At 41.8% G+C, this 19,904-nt stretch overlaps 1 protein-coding gene across 4 annotated transcripts in view; it reads left to right on the forward strand.

Moving 5' to 3' along the window:
* Positions 1–19,904, forward strand: part of ascc3 (activating signal cointegrator 1 complex subunit 3) — a 150,418-nt gene that overhangs the window by 59,683 nt on the left and 70,831 nt on the right. For all 4 annotated transcript variants that reach the window (XM_069723596.1, XM_069723598.1, XM_069723600.1 and 1 more), the window contains exons 11-13: positions 10,486–10,650; positions 16,084–16,260; positions 16,574–16,645. In XM_069723596.1, the coding sequence (XP_069579697.1) occupies positions 10,486–10,650; positions 16,084–16,260; positions 16,574–16,645 (414 nt within the window). The remainder of the gene's footprint in view (positions 1–10,485; positions 10,651–16,083; positions 16,261–16,573; positions 16,646–19,904) is intronic.

Raw genomic sequence — 19,904 nt, forward strand, 5'->3', positions numbered from 1 at the left:
TGTAAACTGTGTTTTATGAGAATAAAACAGGTGGATCGAGGACTACCGTATTTTTCGGACTATAAGGCGCACCGGATTATAAGGCGCACTGTGAATTAACGTGTCTATGTTCACACATAAACCGCACCGGATTATAAGGCGCACTGTGAATTAACGTGTCTATGTTCACACATAAACCGCACCGGATTATAAGGCGCATTAAGCAAAACAACACAGTCCGGTAAATCAAACTCCCGGCGCGGGCTGCCTCACATGAATGCACTTTTAGTTCAGACATTACATTCCTGTTACGGGGCCGATCAGGTCGTGGCACAGCGTACCGTAATGCTCCGAATATCCACTGAGCGGAGCGGCTTCGTTGCTTACCAAAGTCGTACTTACACATTTCGACAGATTTTTGAGCGCATTGTACCACATAAAATCGATCAATAAGCACAACAAGTAACCATACATAAGGCGCGCTGGATTATAAGGCGCACTGTCAATTTTTGAGAAAATTTAAGGATTTTAAGTGCGCCTTATAGTCCGAAAAATACGGTAATCCTGAATTATTTAAGCAGCACAATATTTCTTAAAGTTTCTTAAATCTAATATTGATATTTTGACTCATCGGTATGGCATGTCCCTTTTTACGTAAGCACTTTGAATCAATACGACTTAAACTAGTTTTTATGGGTTTATAACCATAAAATTAGTCCAAAACCTTTTTCAATTCAGTTCAACATTCAAAAAAATATATAACAATAAGAATATGTTGACCAATCAATGTTTCAGTTTCACATAAAAACTGGAATAAACACAGTTTCTTCAGAAATAATTTGAAACTGACAAAAGTAATCAGCCTCCATCAATGTTTATTCTATATCTAGTAAAAATCTGACTTTGCTTTTGATTCTTATTTCAACACAATATTTTAAATAATAAAACAAATGAAAATAACAAAATAGATACTGAACCTTCCTGTCTGTCAGTGAGACTTCCTGTCAGCAGGTATAATGTTCTGTTCCTGGAGAATTTCATATTTTCCTCTTTGAACACAGAGCTGATGGGACTAAACAAAAAGCTCTCAGAAAGTGATTCATGCTGCAGTCAGACTCTGAGACCTTGGAGTTCTACTCTGAAGCTTTCTTCGGTTCTTTGTGGACCATCATCACCATCCTTCTGTTCACTATGGGCTCCATGTTCTTCCTGCAGTTAGACTCCAGTACTGTGGACCTTGAACTGGTTTCCAACATGTGCAGCTGTAGTCACAGGAACATGAAGCTGCTTGGAGATGCTCTTCCAGCCTTCAACATGCTGCTCGATCATTCTCATCCTTCAGAGACATGCTCCACCCTCTGCTTTGATCCTTGTGGAGAAGGACTCGTACTACAGCACAGTAAAGAGCCCAAACACCTCAAAGCCTTGAAGAATGGCTCGATCTCAAAACCTTTTATTTACCTTCAACATCCTGTTAGTTGAGTATTTGAGTCCTTCCTTCCTGATTTTGAGCAGCAATGCTTGAAAACCAAGAAGGACCTTTTCATTCAAATGGTTCAGCTGATATTATAATTTGTGATCAAATATAGAATCAAAAACATCTGCACGAATAGTCCCAGACCTTTTCAACCCTCAGTATTTGCTGATATTTAAGATTTACTGTGTCATCAGTGAAAGATATCATGAAATGTCCTGATTGCTCTTATATTTGATTCTTTTTTCTTTTTTTTCATATTGTGGGTTGAATAAGGAAGGAAAGAAGTCAAACACCCTCACTTTTTCCACATTGTGTTGCAGATTTACAGGATTTATTAATTACTGGCGGTTTGTATGGTCAGACAGACTTCTGTCTACACTTGGGAGTAGTTACCATGGTTACAGTATCGTAATGACAAATTTAAATATTTGTTTTGGATTAGAGAGCTGTTGTGGAAGTGTTAGTATGAGAGGAGGAGAGAAGAACTGGGCAGAGAGCTGAACAGAGAAATAAGTTGTTTCTGTGCAGGAGACGTTTGGAAACCTTTGTAAATCTTTTTATTTCCATATTGTCAGAAGACGCGTTCCATCATGTTTATCAACCTTCACTCAGTATTAAGATACTCAGGTGATGCGGATTTCTATCATCTTCTAATGTTATCACTTTATGAGGTGGCTCCTATATCTGAGCTCATAAGGATTCTTCATAAAATCTAACATTTCACTCCCATTTTTCACAAGTTGAAGTAAAATATAATACGTATTCTTTCATGTATGTGAAAGGTTTATTTCTCTCCTATTTTGTTCTCCATGTTAGTGAGCACTTCACCTTTGACAATACGATCAATCCACCAGACAGTTGTGGAAAAAATCAGATGCTGATTAAACAGCAGGATTATTAAACAAGTGTCCCTCAGACTGTCGCAATAAAAGGTCTTTCTGAAATATCAAGATATTCAACCTCATTCGTCAGTGGAAAACGCTGGAGAACAAAGAGCTCCTGCTCCACTGCAAAGCAACTAGAAACTAGAAACAGTTGTAAAGAGGCCGGATGGCTCGTTGCAACGGTTCCGGGACCCTCCAAGAAGGCCGGATACTCCGAACTGCTGTTTGGTGCATAAACACAAACAACAGTCAGAGTCTTCCTCCCTGCAACCTGCAGGCACATGGAGGCGACCGGTCGTTCTCCGGGGAGAACTCCAACACGGCGGCGCTCAGCCGGGGCAACTCCAGAGAAGGATAAAGTCCAGCCCCTCTCCAGGATCTTGGTTCCAGAGCCAGTGCTGTCAGGAGGTGAGCTCAACTATATCTAGCTAGTATCCCTCCACCTCCTGAACCAGCTCCAGCTCTTTCCCCGCTAGCGAGGTGACGTTCCACGTCCCAAGAGGTAGTCCATGCTGCCGGCGATCGGCCTTCCCGGGCCCCCGGCCCGGCCCACCGCCCGGTCTACAGTACACCCGGCCCGATGCTTATCAAGCAGTCAAATTTAAAAAAAATTGCATGTTCAGTTAAGTTTACCAGTCAGTTCGATGGGTTGCATAATCAGTGGAGTGTTTCAGTGATTACAGATCAGCAGAGCTTTATTTGTGTTTTCTGAGGAGTTTCTCTAATAGAAACTATAAACTCATCCTCTGAGTTTTTTTTTTCCTTTGTTATAGAAGCAAAATAGATTTAATACAATGAGGCCAAAGGGGATGAAAGTTGCAGGTTGAGCACAGTGAGTGAGCGAGCCGGGCTCCTGGAGCTCAGAGGGAAGTGGAGGTGGGTGGATCCAGACTTAAAGACTGAGAAGGTTGGAAAACATGCATATCTGTTAAATCCAAAAGAGTTGGATTGGAGAGATTTCACAGCTTAGAGTTTAAGTTTATAAGCCTGGTGGGACTTATGAATACAAGAGGGAAGTGTGTGTGTGTGTGTGTGTGTGTGTGTGTGTGTGTGTGTGTGTGTGTGTGTGTGTGTGTGTGTGTGTGTGTGTGTGTGTGTGTGTGTGTGTGTGTGTGTGTGTGTGTGTGTGTGTGTGTGTGTGTGTGTGAGTGAAATGAGGCCAATTCCAGCTCATCTGAAGGTGTTTTAAAGTTGCATTTCTATCAGGTCTCCTGAAAAGATTTGACAAAGAGAATGATTAGTCAGATTCTCTGCAGCTCTCCTTCACAGAGCCGTGTTCTCTCTGATGCCTCCATCTGACTGTTAGCTTCACCATTTTTACAGAGAGGTTCAGTGAACAGCTCAGTCCAGGAGTGATGTCATGCTCGGTAACCTTGGCTGTCCTCTCGTTCTTTCATCACGTCCTTTTGATGTTCACCGTAAATTAGCAGCAGTCAGTGGGGCATCACACCAATATGCTCACGACTCGGTTTCGTGTACGACCAATCAGATTCATGAATTTACAGGAATCCAAAGGGTGTATTGGCTGATCAGATGATCACCAGTTTTTTTATGTTTTCCAACCTAAAAGGCAGTTACTTTGTATTTTTTCAAAGAAAAACATGAACTATTCTGTTCTGTAGTTTTGTGCTATTTTGCAATGATTGTGAAAAGTGGCTAAGCTGTGAAAATGACTGGCCAGATTGCTGCAGGGAGTTGTGAGTTGTTAATCTGCTGTGTCATTAAGGAGTGTGGGGATGGTTGCAGCTGGCCGTTTAGGAGGGAACTTTGACCAGTCTGGGAGCAACTGGGAGAAAGTTAGAAGTTACTGTTGTTGGTATTGAATTTATACAAAGAGATAGATAGACGGGATACTTATCCCACTGAGGGAAATGTTACAGCTGTCACCATTGGTGTGTGTGTGTGTGTGTGTGTGTGTGTGTGTGTGTGTGTGTGTGTGCGTGCGTGCGTGCGTGCGTGCGTGCGTGCGTGCGTGTGTGTGTGTGTGTGTGCGCGCGCGCTCAAGTAAAAAGCCACCATACAACTGCAAAGTATTAACCACATGCAACAGAAGCAAGTAGTCATACAAATATCATAATTTATAAAATATCAAAAATGAAGGTGACCAAGTAAATAAATAACATAACTTTGAATTTATGAGGAATATTTTATGACAAATAATAATAACAATATACATACATACATACATAACTGATATGAAATGAAATCCAGCTCAGTGCGTCGCTGTGCGGTCTGCGGTTACCCAGAAGACCCTCCTCTGTGAGGACCCTGGAAATGGTGATAGTAAACGCTCAAAGTATTTGTCTTAAATCTCACTTACATGCCTCTTTTTTGTTGTTTTTCTGAACAGGGAAATAATCAGCAGAATGACAGACCTCTTTACATACCTTTAAAACAGGACTGTTAGCAGAATTTAAAAGCATTTGCCGTGGAATCCTTTTTTTTTTTTTTTTAATACAAAACTGTACACAATACGTTTTGTGTAAGGAACATTAAACGAAACAGACGGCCAGTTTGTTCAGCAGTGGAGCTAACAATTATAATAAATGGGTTAATATGTCATCAGTCAGTGTGAACGTGTAGCCGAGGGCTTCCTGAACCTTCAGTTTATTCTCCCAGATTGAAAATGAGCTGTTTTGTTCCTCCCACTGCATCACCCACCCAGCAGAAGAAAAGAGCAGTCGGCACTGCAATGATGTTTTCTCATATTTGTCTAATTGTGAGGGTATTCTCGTGGGGACTGAACATAAGGACACACACACACACACACACACACACACACACACACACACACACACACACACACACACACACACACACACACTGAGAAGGTTCTCATTACAGTTTGCCTTGACAGGCTGTTAGTCGTTAACATATCGTCATCCAGTAAATGTCTCTCTCTAACCTCCCCACTCCATTTTCCTCCCACCTACCCCATCCTCCCACATCTTTCTCTCTCTCCTCGTGGCTGTGCGGTGGTTACCATGGAAACAGAAAGGGTTTGGCGGGATGCTGCCATGTGGATGCCAGCATGGGGGTGGGTGGCATCCTGGGACTTCCAGGCCGTCTTCCGTCTCTGTCCAGAGAGGAAGTGTTAGTTAATGACGGCCTCACAGCCGGACCGCTTTCCAGAACAGACAGGATGAAGGGAACCGGTCCAAAATTTCTCGGTAAAGTCAGGTCACATGTAAAGAAATTTGAAATAGCTGCGGTTGTTTTTCAGCCAATTTTGTGCTCCTGAATTTGGTGTCAGAAAGACGACTAAAACTGAAACTGAAGCAGCAGAACTCCGAAACAGTTCACGTCAATACTGAAACGTCCCTCTGTATCGAGTCGTATATGCAAAGATCTGTTTCAACAGCTGATCACTTATCACACTGTCTCTCAGCAATACCAGTAATTAGTGGTTAAGTGCTGAAAGTTAGCGAGGTGTGTCCCGGCCTGTGTTGTGCATGGCTGCACACATCTGAGCTGACCTCACCACCGAGGAAGAAGCTCATCACTCCCACTCTACTCATTAGACCAACGAACGGGGGGATTCCTAAATGAGCTTCTGCATCGCCCTCCCAACCTCCGACTGTTTGTAGTATGAGGACGCACCGGGGAATGGCACATGATTAACAGCTGCCGCATTCAGACGGTATTCAGAGGCAACATCCAGGAAGATGATGTTGAGTTGATGAAGCACAGCTGCTAGCATGCTGCCAACATCCTGGATGCTACTTCCTGATGGACTATTGGACACACAACAGCCTGAAACTTAACTTCCTGTAACAATAAGCTGAAAACACACCTGACACTTCCACGACTTTGGACCAATACTCTGTTTTCTAACATTTAGTCTGGACATATTTTAGTTGGCGCGAGCTTTCTGGTAGCATGTATGTTGACTGTACAACTGACCGATAGTGAACAGAGAGGAAACCATGAACGTCGTCATATGAACTAATGCTGGTCGTCATGGACCAGAAGTCATATCCAGATATGGTTTGGCTGAATGGAGATATATGAGTTTTGACTCTATATTTTCTACAAAGTGGGTTAAACATTCATTTGTAAGTCAAAGCTACATGTGAACTGCCTCAAGCACTCATATTAAAACAGTGTCATCAAAATGAAATACAATGACAGGAAAATATACAGCTGCAAAACTAAATAAAAAATGATGTGAAGTAAATAGTCTATTTTAAAAAAGAGTGTTTTTCTCAGAGAACGCTCCTTCAACTTATTTTAATAAGTTGAATTATCCCTCTGCCTCCTTTCGTTATAATGAAACACGTAACTGATGTAGTTTTTGCTGCGATGAGGCTCAGTGGCTCTGCATAAAAAAAATATAAAAAAAATATAACTACCACAGCCATGAGGAGCCAGGTTTTAGCTCCTCCCTTCACACCATAAGTATGAGCATTTCCCAGCATGCCTTTGTAACTTTGAAGCATAAAGCAACTAAATAAAAAGATCTAAGTGATGTGTAGGAATTTATACATTTACTTTTTATGTAACAGCAGTTTTGGAACATTTCAATGAAGACAAATAATGAAACATAAAATGGACTATAAGTTCAAAATCATAAATGTACAAGATGGGAATAGATATATGTAATTATCAAGTTCTGCTTTTTAAAATTAACCTTTGAACTAAAAGAATGCAAACGTTGCATCCTTACAACAATGTTGAAGACAGGGTTGACATTAAAACTACATAAATGATATAGCGTTGATCCACATCTCCAAAGAAAAAATATCAATATATTGTCAAAACTTGAGATATCGGTCTGTTCTAATATGAACTCTTAAAATACTTACGTAAATGAGTGTATCCCTGCCCAACAAAAACATTCCATCTACAATGATCATAAATAGAAAATAGACCCGGAATTCATCAACGTATCATGGGCAGGTGATCTGCCTTAATAAATGCCACGTTACAATATCTAACTAATCATATGGTAACAAGCCTTCCTATGAACGCTGCAGGAAATGTCAGCGGTGTCTCCCGTATGCTGAACGAGTCTCAAACGAAGAATTAATAAGGAGAAATAAACATTCATCTCTATACCTGCCAGGCCGAGATGGAAAAAGTGTCTGAAATACATAATTTTCCTTTTAAATTAATATTTTATTGTTTTCACGATAAACAAAACATATACAAAATATTTTGATCACAAATGACAATATCAAGTTGACATTGAAACTTAAAATCTAGTCTAATAAATACTGATGATAAATCTTGAACATGTCCTTCCAGTCTGAAGAGCTGCATTTACAAAATCTAAAACATGTACTTCTTAAAAAACAGCATTCAAATTGCAAATCATTGAGCAATGCAATTTAAATAATCAGTTTAACCTAAAAAAAAAATGTTTTGTTCAAGATCATTTTTATAATATTACAATAAATGAATTGGACTGAAGGACTTGCTTGTTGTGGATGACACTATGATTTCTACATTACTCAGACTGCTTCTGAGATTTCACTGTTGCAGGGTTTGAAGACCAACATTTAAATAAAACGACCCCCAAATCTGCTGTGTTTTAATGGGAACATCGTTCATCAGTTCTCTGATGTTGAAGCACCTCCCCTTTAAATATTTAAAGGGACGTGTCACATGACATGAATGTAAATTAGACAGCAAAGGAGTGAGTAATGTGATGGATTACCAACTATTTTTAGGTTGTTGTTTTTTTATCTCTAATTAAGATGAACATTAGCAGGCTCACTGTTCAAGAATTAATCCGAGCAGCAACCAGCGGTGATGTCTTGAAGAAAATTGTACTTTTTTTAATTGTTGTTGTTCTGAATTTGTACCCTCATGGTTGAAATGCACTTATTGGGAGTCGCTTTGGATAAAAGCGTCAGCTAATTGTAATGTAATGTCATCGTTGGTTTGTGAACATTATGAAGCCTCCAGTTCAGATTCTGTCCGTCACCATCTTGCTAGTTCGGAGCGGTTTGGAGCAGGAAGTGACCATATTTGGACGAGCTGGGGGAGGAGCCAGTGGTGGATCTGACTGGAAACCTGACAATACTACATTCCACACACCGGTAGCTGTAACCTGACTGCACCACAGGCCTGTCAATCAAACAGACACGCCCCCAAAAACAGGTCTTCTTGAATCTTCTTTTCTAATGAATGAGGGATTATTTTCAGATGGACCTCCAGAAAACTAAGAAGAAGGAGTGACTTTAGCTAACAACACCGAGATAACTGATGGACACATTTTATTCACTTTGGATTTGATGAGAGAAGTTGAATGGGAGTCTATGGAGCCGGAGGCTTTTTGGAGCCGACCTCAAGTGGCACTCGGTGGTATTGCAGCTTAAGACGCTTCTGCATCGGCCTCATTTTTCAGACCTGGAAGCTACGAACACTTTTATATACAGTCTTTGAATTAATCCAAAACTTTTGGCATGTTTTAATAGAAATAACCAGCGTCCTGATTTTGTTGAACCTTCCTTTATTTAAAGATCTCCTCCAGAAATGTATGAAGACTTATGAAAACACACTTGGAACAATCACGTTTGTATCAATTATCTCATTAAACTTTACTCCTTCAGCAGATCGACGTGAGAACGCCCTTTTAGTTTTAAACTCTGCAGAGTGAATCTCCAACATTAAACTGGAGAAACAACAAAAACATATTTTGAGTGGAATTGGACTTTAAACATAAGCAGGTTTTTAATTGGTGCTCCTTAATGAACAGCTCTTTCAGGCTTTTATTTCTTTTTTTTTTAGGTTTATTCTGTGTTTAAATTCGCACCTTTCAGAAACATTGACGTCCATCATCTTTTATGAAATCCAGAACCGGTGGATTTGGAGGATTGATTTCAGTCCTTCTGTGATCGATTGATAAATAGGCTGAATAACATCATCCATCCCAACAATGGCATGTTTTCTCTGCACCGCCTTGTGTGTATTTGGGAAGCAATTAAAAAAGCACTTTGGCCTGTGTTCCATTTGCCAGAGTCTCCATTTAGATTAACCAGTCGCTCCAATTAGGAGCTGGCGCTTCCCTTTCTGTGAGCACGCCAGTCTCTAATGGCTGGATAGATTGATTTAAATGCAAACTAGAGGGGATTTAATGAACTGCTTTTACAGGAAGAGTTTAATGGGAATTTGCACACCCCCGGACAGGTTGCCAAACAGTTCACACACCATTAATTATGCATTGTAGTGTTTTTCTTGAAAAGAGAGAATAAAATTGCACTGGAATTCTAGACACCAAGCAATGTGCGAAGGTATGTTGATATTTAATAGAAGTATTGATACTGTTGAATATAATTAGTCTGAGAGGAATACCACAATAAAAGCCTGTTTTAAAGCAACAGATGTGTATTGAAAACAATATTTGTAGTTATAATAAAATCCACATTCGTCATTTAATCTCAGCTAAAATTATTATGAAGCTTCAGACATCTTAGTTTGATAAATAAAGTTAACTCTTTACCGCAGACGTCTTTTCTTTTGGACAGAAATGACTGAACACCTCGCCTAAACCCTGAGTGTCCCACTGCGCTGCACAAAATAAGCTTCCGGCAATGTGTTTGCATTCATATCTACGGCACTTTATTTATTGCACCTTAATTGAGCCCCCTGCTAATGAGCCATGTTGTGCAGCAGCGAGACAGAGTGTGTTCGCTGTGTGTTGGTGTGTCGTTGACTCGCTGGGGGCTGCTGTGGGGAAACAAACCCCTTCATGTGGATGGGAAGCGTTTTGGCAGTGAGGCCAGCCACGAGTGTCTGTCACTAACATTCACTGTTGGCCAGCTGGATGTCAACACTTCATGTATCCATTTCAAATTAATAGCACTCCTTGCAAATTAAAAGCCCTCTCGTGTGTCACACACAGGCCGGCCGTACATTAGGGGTTTGACTTGGTGTTGTGATATTAACCAGCAGCCTGTGTGTCGAGCAGGCGTGGACCAGAGGGTGATGTCGTTGGTTTGTGCTGCAGCACAGATGTGTGTCCCCCATATGTCTACTGTGGTGTCCCTCTTCCATCGTCCTACTCTGCTTTTTACATCACAAAAGAAGAAAGAACACAAACAACACCACCTGATTTCTGTTATTCAGGAACCTCCTCTTTGGGTAAAAGGTTAATGTAGATCTCTGTCCAACACCTGCTGTCTCCATGTTTGCTCTCAGATGTTGGTGACCACCCCTGAGAAGTGGGACGTTGTGACCAGGAAGAGCGTCGGGGACGTGGCTCTCTCCCAGATCGTGCGTCTCCTGATCTTGGACGAAGTCCACCTCCTGCATGAAGACCGAGGACCGGTTCTGGAGAGCCTGGTGGCCCGGACCATCAGACAGGTCAGTTCTACTCTCTGGACTTTATTTAAGTCGAGTTATGTCACGTCCAAATCCACGTTTGTTAGTTGAACAGCAGATAATCTTACCGCCACCAGGGTGCATGTTCAGAGAGGTGGTACAGTGTGTTTTGGGCACAACGTAAAACAAACCAATCAGAGAGTCGTCTGCCTTCCCTTTAAAAGCGCGGTGGACTTTGAAGACATTGAAGGATTGCTGTTAGAAAGCTGTATGGACACTTACATCTCCCATCCTGATGAACTGCTGCCACATGTGAGTCTGTGGAAGGCAATTAATAAATGTAAAGAGAAGCAGATATCATATTTAGACTGATTGTAACACCACACACTCAGCCACGCATCGTGTCCTTTCAATTACATTTTGATCCTTAAAATTCTGCCGTGACAACGAGTCCATTGTGTCTGTCCTTGGCACTGCGTGATGTGATTCAGTCTGCAGCCAGTTCATGAAAGCCTTTAGATCTGCTGCTATAAACAGCCAGAGATACGTTCAGCCTGTGAGGGTCTAATATGAAGCTACATATAAATATAAACGCATGAGATATGTAACTCAAACCAGTCATAACACATTTTTAATAGTTCACCCAGCTGACCTGTAAACCATCGCTTTGTTATCACCATGAAATTTCACAAAGCTAATAAATAAGGAGTTTAAAAACTGACTGACTATAAGGATAAAAAAAAAAGGATCAAATTAAAATAACCTGAAAAGAAGAGGAGATAATTAAGGAAAGAAGAACTGATGGCAGTCAGGTTGTACAACCCAGTTTCCAAAAAAGTTGGGATGCTGTGGAAAATGTAAATAAAAACAGAATACAATGATTTGCAAATCACATAAACCCATATTTAATAGACCAAAGACAACATATCAAATGTTAAAACTGAGAAATTGTATTGTTTTATAAAAGTATATACCTTTTTTTTTTTTAATACAGACCATGGTTTTCACAAGTGTTCCTGAGCCCATGCAGTGATTTCCACTCCAGAATAGTGTGTTTTTAATGCAGTGCTGCCTGAGGGCCTGAAGATCACCACCATCCAATATTGGTTTCCAGCCTTGTCCCTTGTGTTCAGAGATTTCTCCAGATTCTCTGAATCTTTTAATGATATTATGAACTGTAGACGATGAAATCCACTAATTCTTTGTAGTTTTACGTTGAGGAACATTATTCTTAGATTGTTGAACTATTTTCCAACACAGTCTTTCACAGAGTGGTGAACCTCTCCCCATCTTCACTGCTGAGAGACTCTGACCTCTCTGAAATCATCTTTTTAGACCCAATCATGTTACTGATCTGTTGCCATGGTAACCTAATTAGTTGTGAGATGTTCCACCAGGTGGTCTATTTTCAATTAAATATGGGTTTTTGAGATTTGCAAATCATTGCATTCTGTTTTTATTTACATTTTACACGGTGTCCCAGCTTTTTCAGAAACAGTTGTAGAAAGGTGAGCGAACTGACAGATGTGTAAAAATAGAATAACACTGTGTGGAAATGGACCAGCTCATCAACGTGAGAAATGTTCTAAATGTAAGGACAGCGTCTGCATGCTGAAGGACTGAGAGCAGAGAGGGAGGCAGTGAAACAGAGAGGCGGGATGAGCTGCTGTGCTGTGCAGCCACCGAGACCTCTTTGGCGAGGTTAACCGCGAGGTAATTGAAAACTGGTGTGTACATGTGACCGCTGTTTACTCGGTTCACAGCCCATTTATCTGCAGGGTTAGCTGATATTACTGAAGAAGGGCTGACTTGGCGCTTTGTGCACCTTAACACCTCCGGAGTTTGCTGCAGTGCACGAGTTTGAAGCGTCCTGACTGTCCCGTGCTGTCAGCGGTAAGAACATAGAGACTGAACCATTCGCACATTCCAGAAACAGGGTGTAACACCCTCATTGTAAAGCACCAGACAATTCTCATTGTCTACTTATAGAGTAGAGTAGAGTCGAGTACAGTATAGTACAGTAGAGTAGAGTATAGTACAGTAGAGTAGAGTAGAGTACAGTATAGTACAGTCGAGTAGAGTACAGTACAGTCGAGTAAAGTACAGTGTAGTAGAGTACAGTAGAGTAGAGTACAGTATAGTACAGTACAGTAGAGTCGAGTACAATATAGTCGAGTACAGTACAGTCGAGTAAAGTATAGTAGAGTACAGTACAGTAGAGTAAAGTACAGTGTAGTAGAGTACAGTAGAGTTGAAAAATGACCTGGAAGAAAAAAACATAGAAGAACCACATAAACGTAATGATTAAGGAACGTGACCGTCAGTGCAGCAGCGGGGCGTCCTTTCTGTGTGTGTGTGTGTGTGTGTGTGTGTGTGTGTGTGTGTGTGTGTGTGTGTGTGTGTGTGTGTGTGTGTGTGTGTGTGTGCGCGTGTGGGCGGGGGGCCTCCTAGTGTGTGTGTGTGTGTGTCTGCATGTGTGTGTGTTCATGTGTGTGTGTGTGTGTGTGTGTGTGTGTGTGTGTGTGTGTGTGTGTGTGTGTGTGTGTGTGTGTGTGTGTGTGTGTGTGTGTGTGTGTGTGTGTGTGTGTGTGTGTGTGTGTGTGCGTGTGTGTGTGTGTGTGTGTGTGTGTGTGTGTGTGTGTGTGTGTGTGTGTGTGTGTGTGTGTGTGTGTGTGTGTGTGTGTGTGTGTGTGTGTGTGGCCTCCTGTTGTGTGTGTAATAGGTTCTGGACAACAACGTGTCTCTGAGGATTAATGCAGATCAGCCTTTGATTCTCCAACATCTCTTGAAGCATCAGTTCATTCTTGTTTAGTTTTTTGTCGTCTGGGACTCAGTGAGGAAGTTAAATATAGAATCTATGAGGAGCTTCACACTCTGAGGTGTAGTGCAGCATTTCAACATGTAAAACAATAAATGTGGGAAAAGGAGCCGTGGGGATTAGGAGGAGCACTTTTAAGAAGAACAAGCTTTTGCAGAGAATAGATAATAATAGAACATCTTTTGGCCTTTAATGCTGTTTGTGTTTCAGGATGGAGTCCATCTCCTCCAAGAGAACTCGCTCTGCCGCTAATTATGTTTAACGGGCCGCACGTTTCTGTTTGTCTTTGGGAGGACTTGTTTACAGCTCATAGCCTGCACTCCAACAGGAGCCCCCCCCCCCACACACACACACACACACACACCTCCTTCATCTCTCTGTCCAATTATTGCCACACCTGACAGACTGCTGTAATTGATTGTGCTGAAGGAATTACGTCGGCTGCTACTGATACGCTCGGTGCTTAAGTTCACCTCCTCAGACGCATTAATATGGAAATCCCTGTAAACTAAATGATATCTGTCCCCCTTTTTATGCAAATGTTTCCGAAGCGAGCCAGTTATCGCTTTGATGTTGTGCTTGGAAGAGCTTTGGTTTCCTCTGCGTTTTCCTGGCCGGGTGTACTGCGACCAATTATGCACTGTATTGAAGATAAAAGTCCCTCCAACCTTTATGACAGAAACCTTTAATGTCGCTCTGTTGTCGGGCTTCTTCCTCCCGGTTTGGTATTTAGGGAGCATTTGTGCTCCATACAGACATACAAGCCTTCCTTTTCTAATTAGGTACATTAAGTGTCCGGCTGTGATTCTTAATGGCCTCGCTAGTGTGCAGTTTACAGCTTGTTTAGTTGTTTAATCCAAATGAGGGTCACTTGGAGATGCAGTGACATCAGGCAGTTAGAAAACTCTTTGTCTTATTTTTCTCTTGGAGCAAACAACAAACTAAATGACCTATCAGCCTCGAGTTCACGAGTCGTGACGTGTTTGCTGATGTTAACAGAAAGGTCAGAGGTCGTGGAAGTTCACGTTTGGTTGGATGTGAAGCTCATATATTGTAATATTAGTCACGTAGAGTTTGTCTTCATAACTTAGATAACAGCCTACATCTCAGGGAAACCTTGATCTTCCCGACGGCCCCATCTTTTAACCTCTGTGTCTTTGTATTTCCTGTTAGCTTGATAAACTGTTAGCCTGTGTGACTTCGAGACGCCGTCCACGTTGCTGTTGCTTAGCAACGGCGTTCTTACGACTTAACCACTTGAACGCCGAGTATGTGGTGCACACGACTTCCCGTGTTGTAACCACGAGTTCCATTTGATTATCATAAGAAGTTCCGACACGGCCCTTTTGTTATCAGGTAGTAGTTAAAAAAAAAAAAAAAAAAAAACTTCCTGGAAACATTCATTTTTACTCTTTTAAGCACAAAATGAATAAAACATCCTCTGAGTGACAGTGAGAAGAACGGGAACTCTTGGTGGTGTTGAGTACTTCTCCGTATCTCGGTGAACTACACAGAGGGCGTCACACATCACCTCACTGTCTAATTTTAATACTATGACCTATTAATATTATATTGTTCAACTCATTAGCAGCTCTCCTCGGGGTGATCGTAAAGTCAGCTGTTAATCACAGTTACCTCATGTTGTCATAAAATTTTATGATGTCATAAAGTCACCTGAAACAGGTTCTTCATCTCTTCAGCGTGAAATCCTTGTTTGTATAAAGTAGAAGGAAGTGTGTGTGTGTGTGTGTGTGTGTGTGTGTGTGTGTGTGTGTGTGTGTGTGTGTGTGTGTGTGTGTGTGTGTGTGTGTGTGTGTGTGTGTGTGTGTGTGTGTGGGGAGGCCCAGCTGCCTGCAGGGATTGGTGGGGTCTTATCTTGATGGGATGCTTTGACAGGTACTGCATCACATTAAAGGCCTTACCAATCTTCCCTGTCACTCCCCCTCCCCTTCCAACCCTCCCCAACACCTCCACCTCCGCCCCCTCCAGTTTTCTCTCCTCTCCCCCACGTTGATACACAACATATTGAATTTTCAAGTTTCAAAGACAATTTAAAGACAGTCCATGAGCAGAATTGTTTACTTTGTGTCAGGAGTTGAGGACGCCGTTTCCTGCTCGCTCTCTGTAATGTTTTCTGAATTTGATTCTCCGCAAACACACAAAACTTCTTCTCTCAGCTTTTGTTGATGCAGTTTCAGGACGATCGGCAGTTTTTTCTTCTTTATTTGTACACATCAGGGTTCGCCTGGTGTTTCCTCTGTCTGACTGTCACTGTGTGATTGCTGATAATAAGTATGTTCTGCTTTAGGACCAGTGTGAATGTGTTTTAAAGGTTTGGACATACGTTGGTGGAAGAACCTGAAGCTGTTTCCCTCCTTTTCCCAGAAGGCTTTCAATGTGAGATTTGTGCTGACTTGGTGGTTTTCTCGCTGGTTGTGACTGGAAATGTGCGGCAGGCAGGTGTCAGTCAGCTGTTGACTGAACTGTAACTCCCAATGGTTGGTCTTCATGTTGGTGTATGACGGACTTTATAATCAAGCTTTTAAACCCTTTAAATCCTCTCAGGTTGTGTGTCCAGTACTTTTCCTCCTCTCGCCGGTAACCCTCGGGCCGGCATGCCATCTAACTGTCTCGCCGTGTTGTTGTGTGACGGTCAGGTGGAGTCCACTCAGAGTATGATCCGGATCCTCGGGCTGTCCGCCACGCTGCCCAACTACCTGGACGTGGCCGCCTTCCTCCACGTCAACCCCTACATCGGCCTCTTCTTCTTCGACAGCCGCTTCAGACCGGTGCCCCTCGGACAGACGTTCGTCGGCATCAAATCCACCAACAAGGTAAATGAACGGCGATCCTGTCGCTGTATTTAGAAACCAGCAGAACTGGCAGCTTCCACGTGAACGAGGTGAAACATGCTTTTGGTCGCAGTGAGTGATAATAAAAGATAAAGTCGAGGTTTTCAACAGCGTCACCATGACACCATTGTTCACTGTGGTGATAACACACAGACTGCAGAACTATAACAGTTTATATTGAAGGACAAACCTGAGTGAGATGGAGGTGTGAAAAGGATTTATTATATTTACGAGTCCGAACATGAGTCAGTGGATTTAAAATGTTTATTGTGATTTTTTTTTTTGTCCTGTTCAGATCCAACAGATTCACGACACAGAGGAGGTTTGTTACAACAAGGTGCTGGAGCAGGTGAAAGCAGGCCATCAGGTAAGAGTTCCTCAACAACAACGTACACGTCTGTGTGTGTGTGTGTGTGTGTGTGTGTGTGTGTGTGTGTGTGTGTGTGTGTGTGTGTGTGTGTGTGTGTGTGTGTGTGTGAGTTTAATATTAATAAATGCAAGGATTCTCTCAGACCTGCTCATCGTTATTAACTATATAAAAGTGTTTGTAGCTTCCTGCTCTGAAAAATGGTTCCGATGCAGAAGTGTCTTAACCTGCAATACCACCGAGTGCCACTAGAGGTCGGCTCCAAAAATCCTCCGGCTCCATAGACTCCCATTCAACTTCTGTCATGAAAGAAGTAAATACATATTTTACACGAGTTATCTCTTGCTCAGAGTTTCACACTTCTTCTTTTGGAGCGTTCTGAGTGCTTCATCCTGGTACTTGTAGTGTTCTGGTGTTTCTGTACTGACAGTGTGAACACACTGATGCACTCAGAGTAGAGAGAGTTAGTACACAAGAACAACATCTGGAACACAAGTACAACATCTGGAACACAGCACTAGTTTATCTGGTTTGGAGGTAGTTCCACATTTTGCACATCTCTGAAAAGCAATGTGACTCCAAAAAAGTGTGTTCTGCTGCATTTGTGGAAACTAGATTTTTAATTTTCTATCTACTAACGAGGAAGCATGAGTCAAACTGTCAAATACTCCTCAACAATAAGCTCAGCAACTCCTGGAGTTATGATAAATGACTTTGGGAAAGTTTCAGCTGGTCTAAAATCTTCACTGACAACACTGTTAAACAGATGAAAACGTATCAGACTGAGTGGATCGTTATCGAACTGGCAGATTAAATCCTCAGTCAGAAGAACGAAGCTGTTTGTAGTGACGCTGTGGTTCTAAACAGAGCTCCTGATGTCACAAACATTGACTGTAATATTGACTTTTAGATTCTCAGCTGCTGTCATTTCTTCTTCTGAAGCAGTTTCTCAGCGGTGATGAATCACGATAGAAGACATGAAACTTAACCGTTTTATTATAAACATTGTTTGTGGATCACAGGATCGAGCTAATTGCTGAAAGTTACTAATTATGACATAATCCTTCCTGGTTTTCTTGCTTACTGCAGAAAAACGTACACAGACATTAAAACCACGAACAGATAAGAAGGGTTATTGTTCATTAACTCTCAGGATATAGTCACTTATAAGTAAATAGTCGGTTCTCCTTGCCAAAGCGTTGGATGTAGAAGACGGAGAGGGGAGGTGTAAAGACTAAGGACTTGATTTACATGTTTATTCCAAAAGTTTGCACATTTTTAGTCTGAAAAGGTGGTGGAGAGGAGGACGCTGAACAAACTATTGTCCATCTTGGATAATCCTGTCCACCCTCTCAACCACCTGCTGCAGGGACAGCGGAGCACTTTCTCTAAAAGGTTCCTCCAGCTCCGCTGTCACAAGGACAGATACAGGAGATCATTCCTGCCCACTGCCATAAGACTTTACAATAACTCACCTCTGGCAAAATCCATCACAGTACAATAACACTGTTGACTGTGTTTCTTGGTCTCTTGCTTGTATATTATATGTATATTATATATATAGATATATACTGTACCGTATGTATATATATATATATATATGTTGACTGTGTTTATTGGTTTGTTGTATATAATATATATAGATATTTAATGTACTGTATATATACTGTATGTACTGTGCATTTTATATTTTATATTTATATTTTTTATTTTATTGCTTTTCTATTATATTATTCTATTCTATTATTATTTTATTCTATTGTTTCTATTATTGCTCCTGTATGTATGCTGTTGTGGCGAAAAAATTTCCCCTCGGGGATTAATAAAGTATATACCTACCTACCTACCTACCTTATTTTGCACCCGTTTCCAGATGGCCGACTAAAAGTAACTGTGTCACTGATATCAGGTGCAAATCGCTGTATTTAAATGAGGTGTTTGAGTTTGTTAAAGTAATTCCAGCCATGAAAAAACAGAACAACCGCAGAAAAAAAAGGAAATTTGATCTCATTGAAATCAAGAAATTTAAATAAAAAAGAACAAACGCTACACGGGAGATTATCAGCAAGAAAGTCAAAAAGAAAAAGATCAATAGATGAAATTAAGAGAAGATGATAAGATATTAGGTGAAAGGACATTTTCAGGACCCGGGACAGAGACACATTTAGGACCTGGGACAGAGACACATTTGGGACCTGGGACAGACACACATTCAGGACCTGGGACAGACACACATTCGGGACCTGGGACAGACACACATTCAGGACCTGGGACAGAGACACATTCAGGACCTGGGACAGAGACACATTCAGGACCTGGGACAGAGACATATTCAGGACCTGGGACAGAGACACATTCAGCACCCGGGACAGAGACACATTCAGGACCTGGGACAGAGATATATTCAGGACCTGAGACAGAGACACATTCAGCACCCGGGACAGAGACACATTCAGGACCTGGGACAGAGACATATTCAGGACCTGAGACAGACACATTCAGCACCCGGGACAGAGACACATTCAGGACCTGGGACGGAGACATATTCAGGACCTGAGACAGAGACATATTCGCTACCTGGTGTAAATGTGCAACTTGCCTGATTACACACAGTGAAGTAAATAATTATTTGATCCCTTGCCGATTTTGTAAGTTTGCCCACTGACAAAGAAATGAACGGTCTGTAATTGTAGTGGAGGTTTATTTTAACAGTGAGAGGCAGAATATCAAAAAAAATCCAGAACACATCGTATAAAAGTTATAAATTGATTTGCATTTGATTATGTGAAATAACTACACGGGAGGAACTTGTTCATGATCTACAGACAGCTGGGACCACAGGCACCAAGAAAACCATCGGTAACACACGACGCCATCATGGATTAAAATCCTGCAGCGCTGCGAAGTCCCCCTGCTCAAGAAGGCACATGGACAGGCCCATCTGAAGTTTACAATGAACACCTGAATGATTGAGAGGCTTGGGAGAAGGTGACGTGGTCAGAGAAGACCAACATCCACCTCTTTGGCATCAACTGGACTCGCTGTGTTTGGAGGAAGAGAAATGATGACTATAACCTGAGAACACCGTCCCCACCGTCCAGCATGGAGGTGGAGACATTCTGCTTTGGGGGTGTTTCTCTGCTGAGGGGACAGGACGACTTCACCGCATCAAGGGGAGGACGGACGGGGCCGCGTACCCGGACATCTTGGGGGACGACCTCCTTCCCTCAGCCTGGACATTGATGACGGGTCGTGGACG

The sequence above is a fragment of the Brachyistius frenatus genome, unplaced genomic scaffold (assembly GCF_029030835.1).
Source record: "Brachyistius frenatus isolate BFR_SWC_R1_liver_20210118 unplaced genomic scaffold, ASM2903083v1 Contig_336, whole genome shotgun sequence".
NCBI classification, from domain to species: Eukaryota; Metazoa; Chordata; class Actinopteri; family Embiotocidae; genus Brachyistius; species Brachyistius frenatus.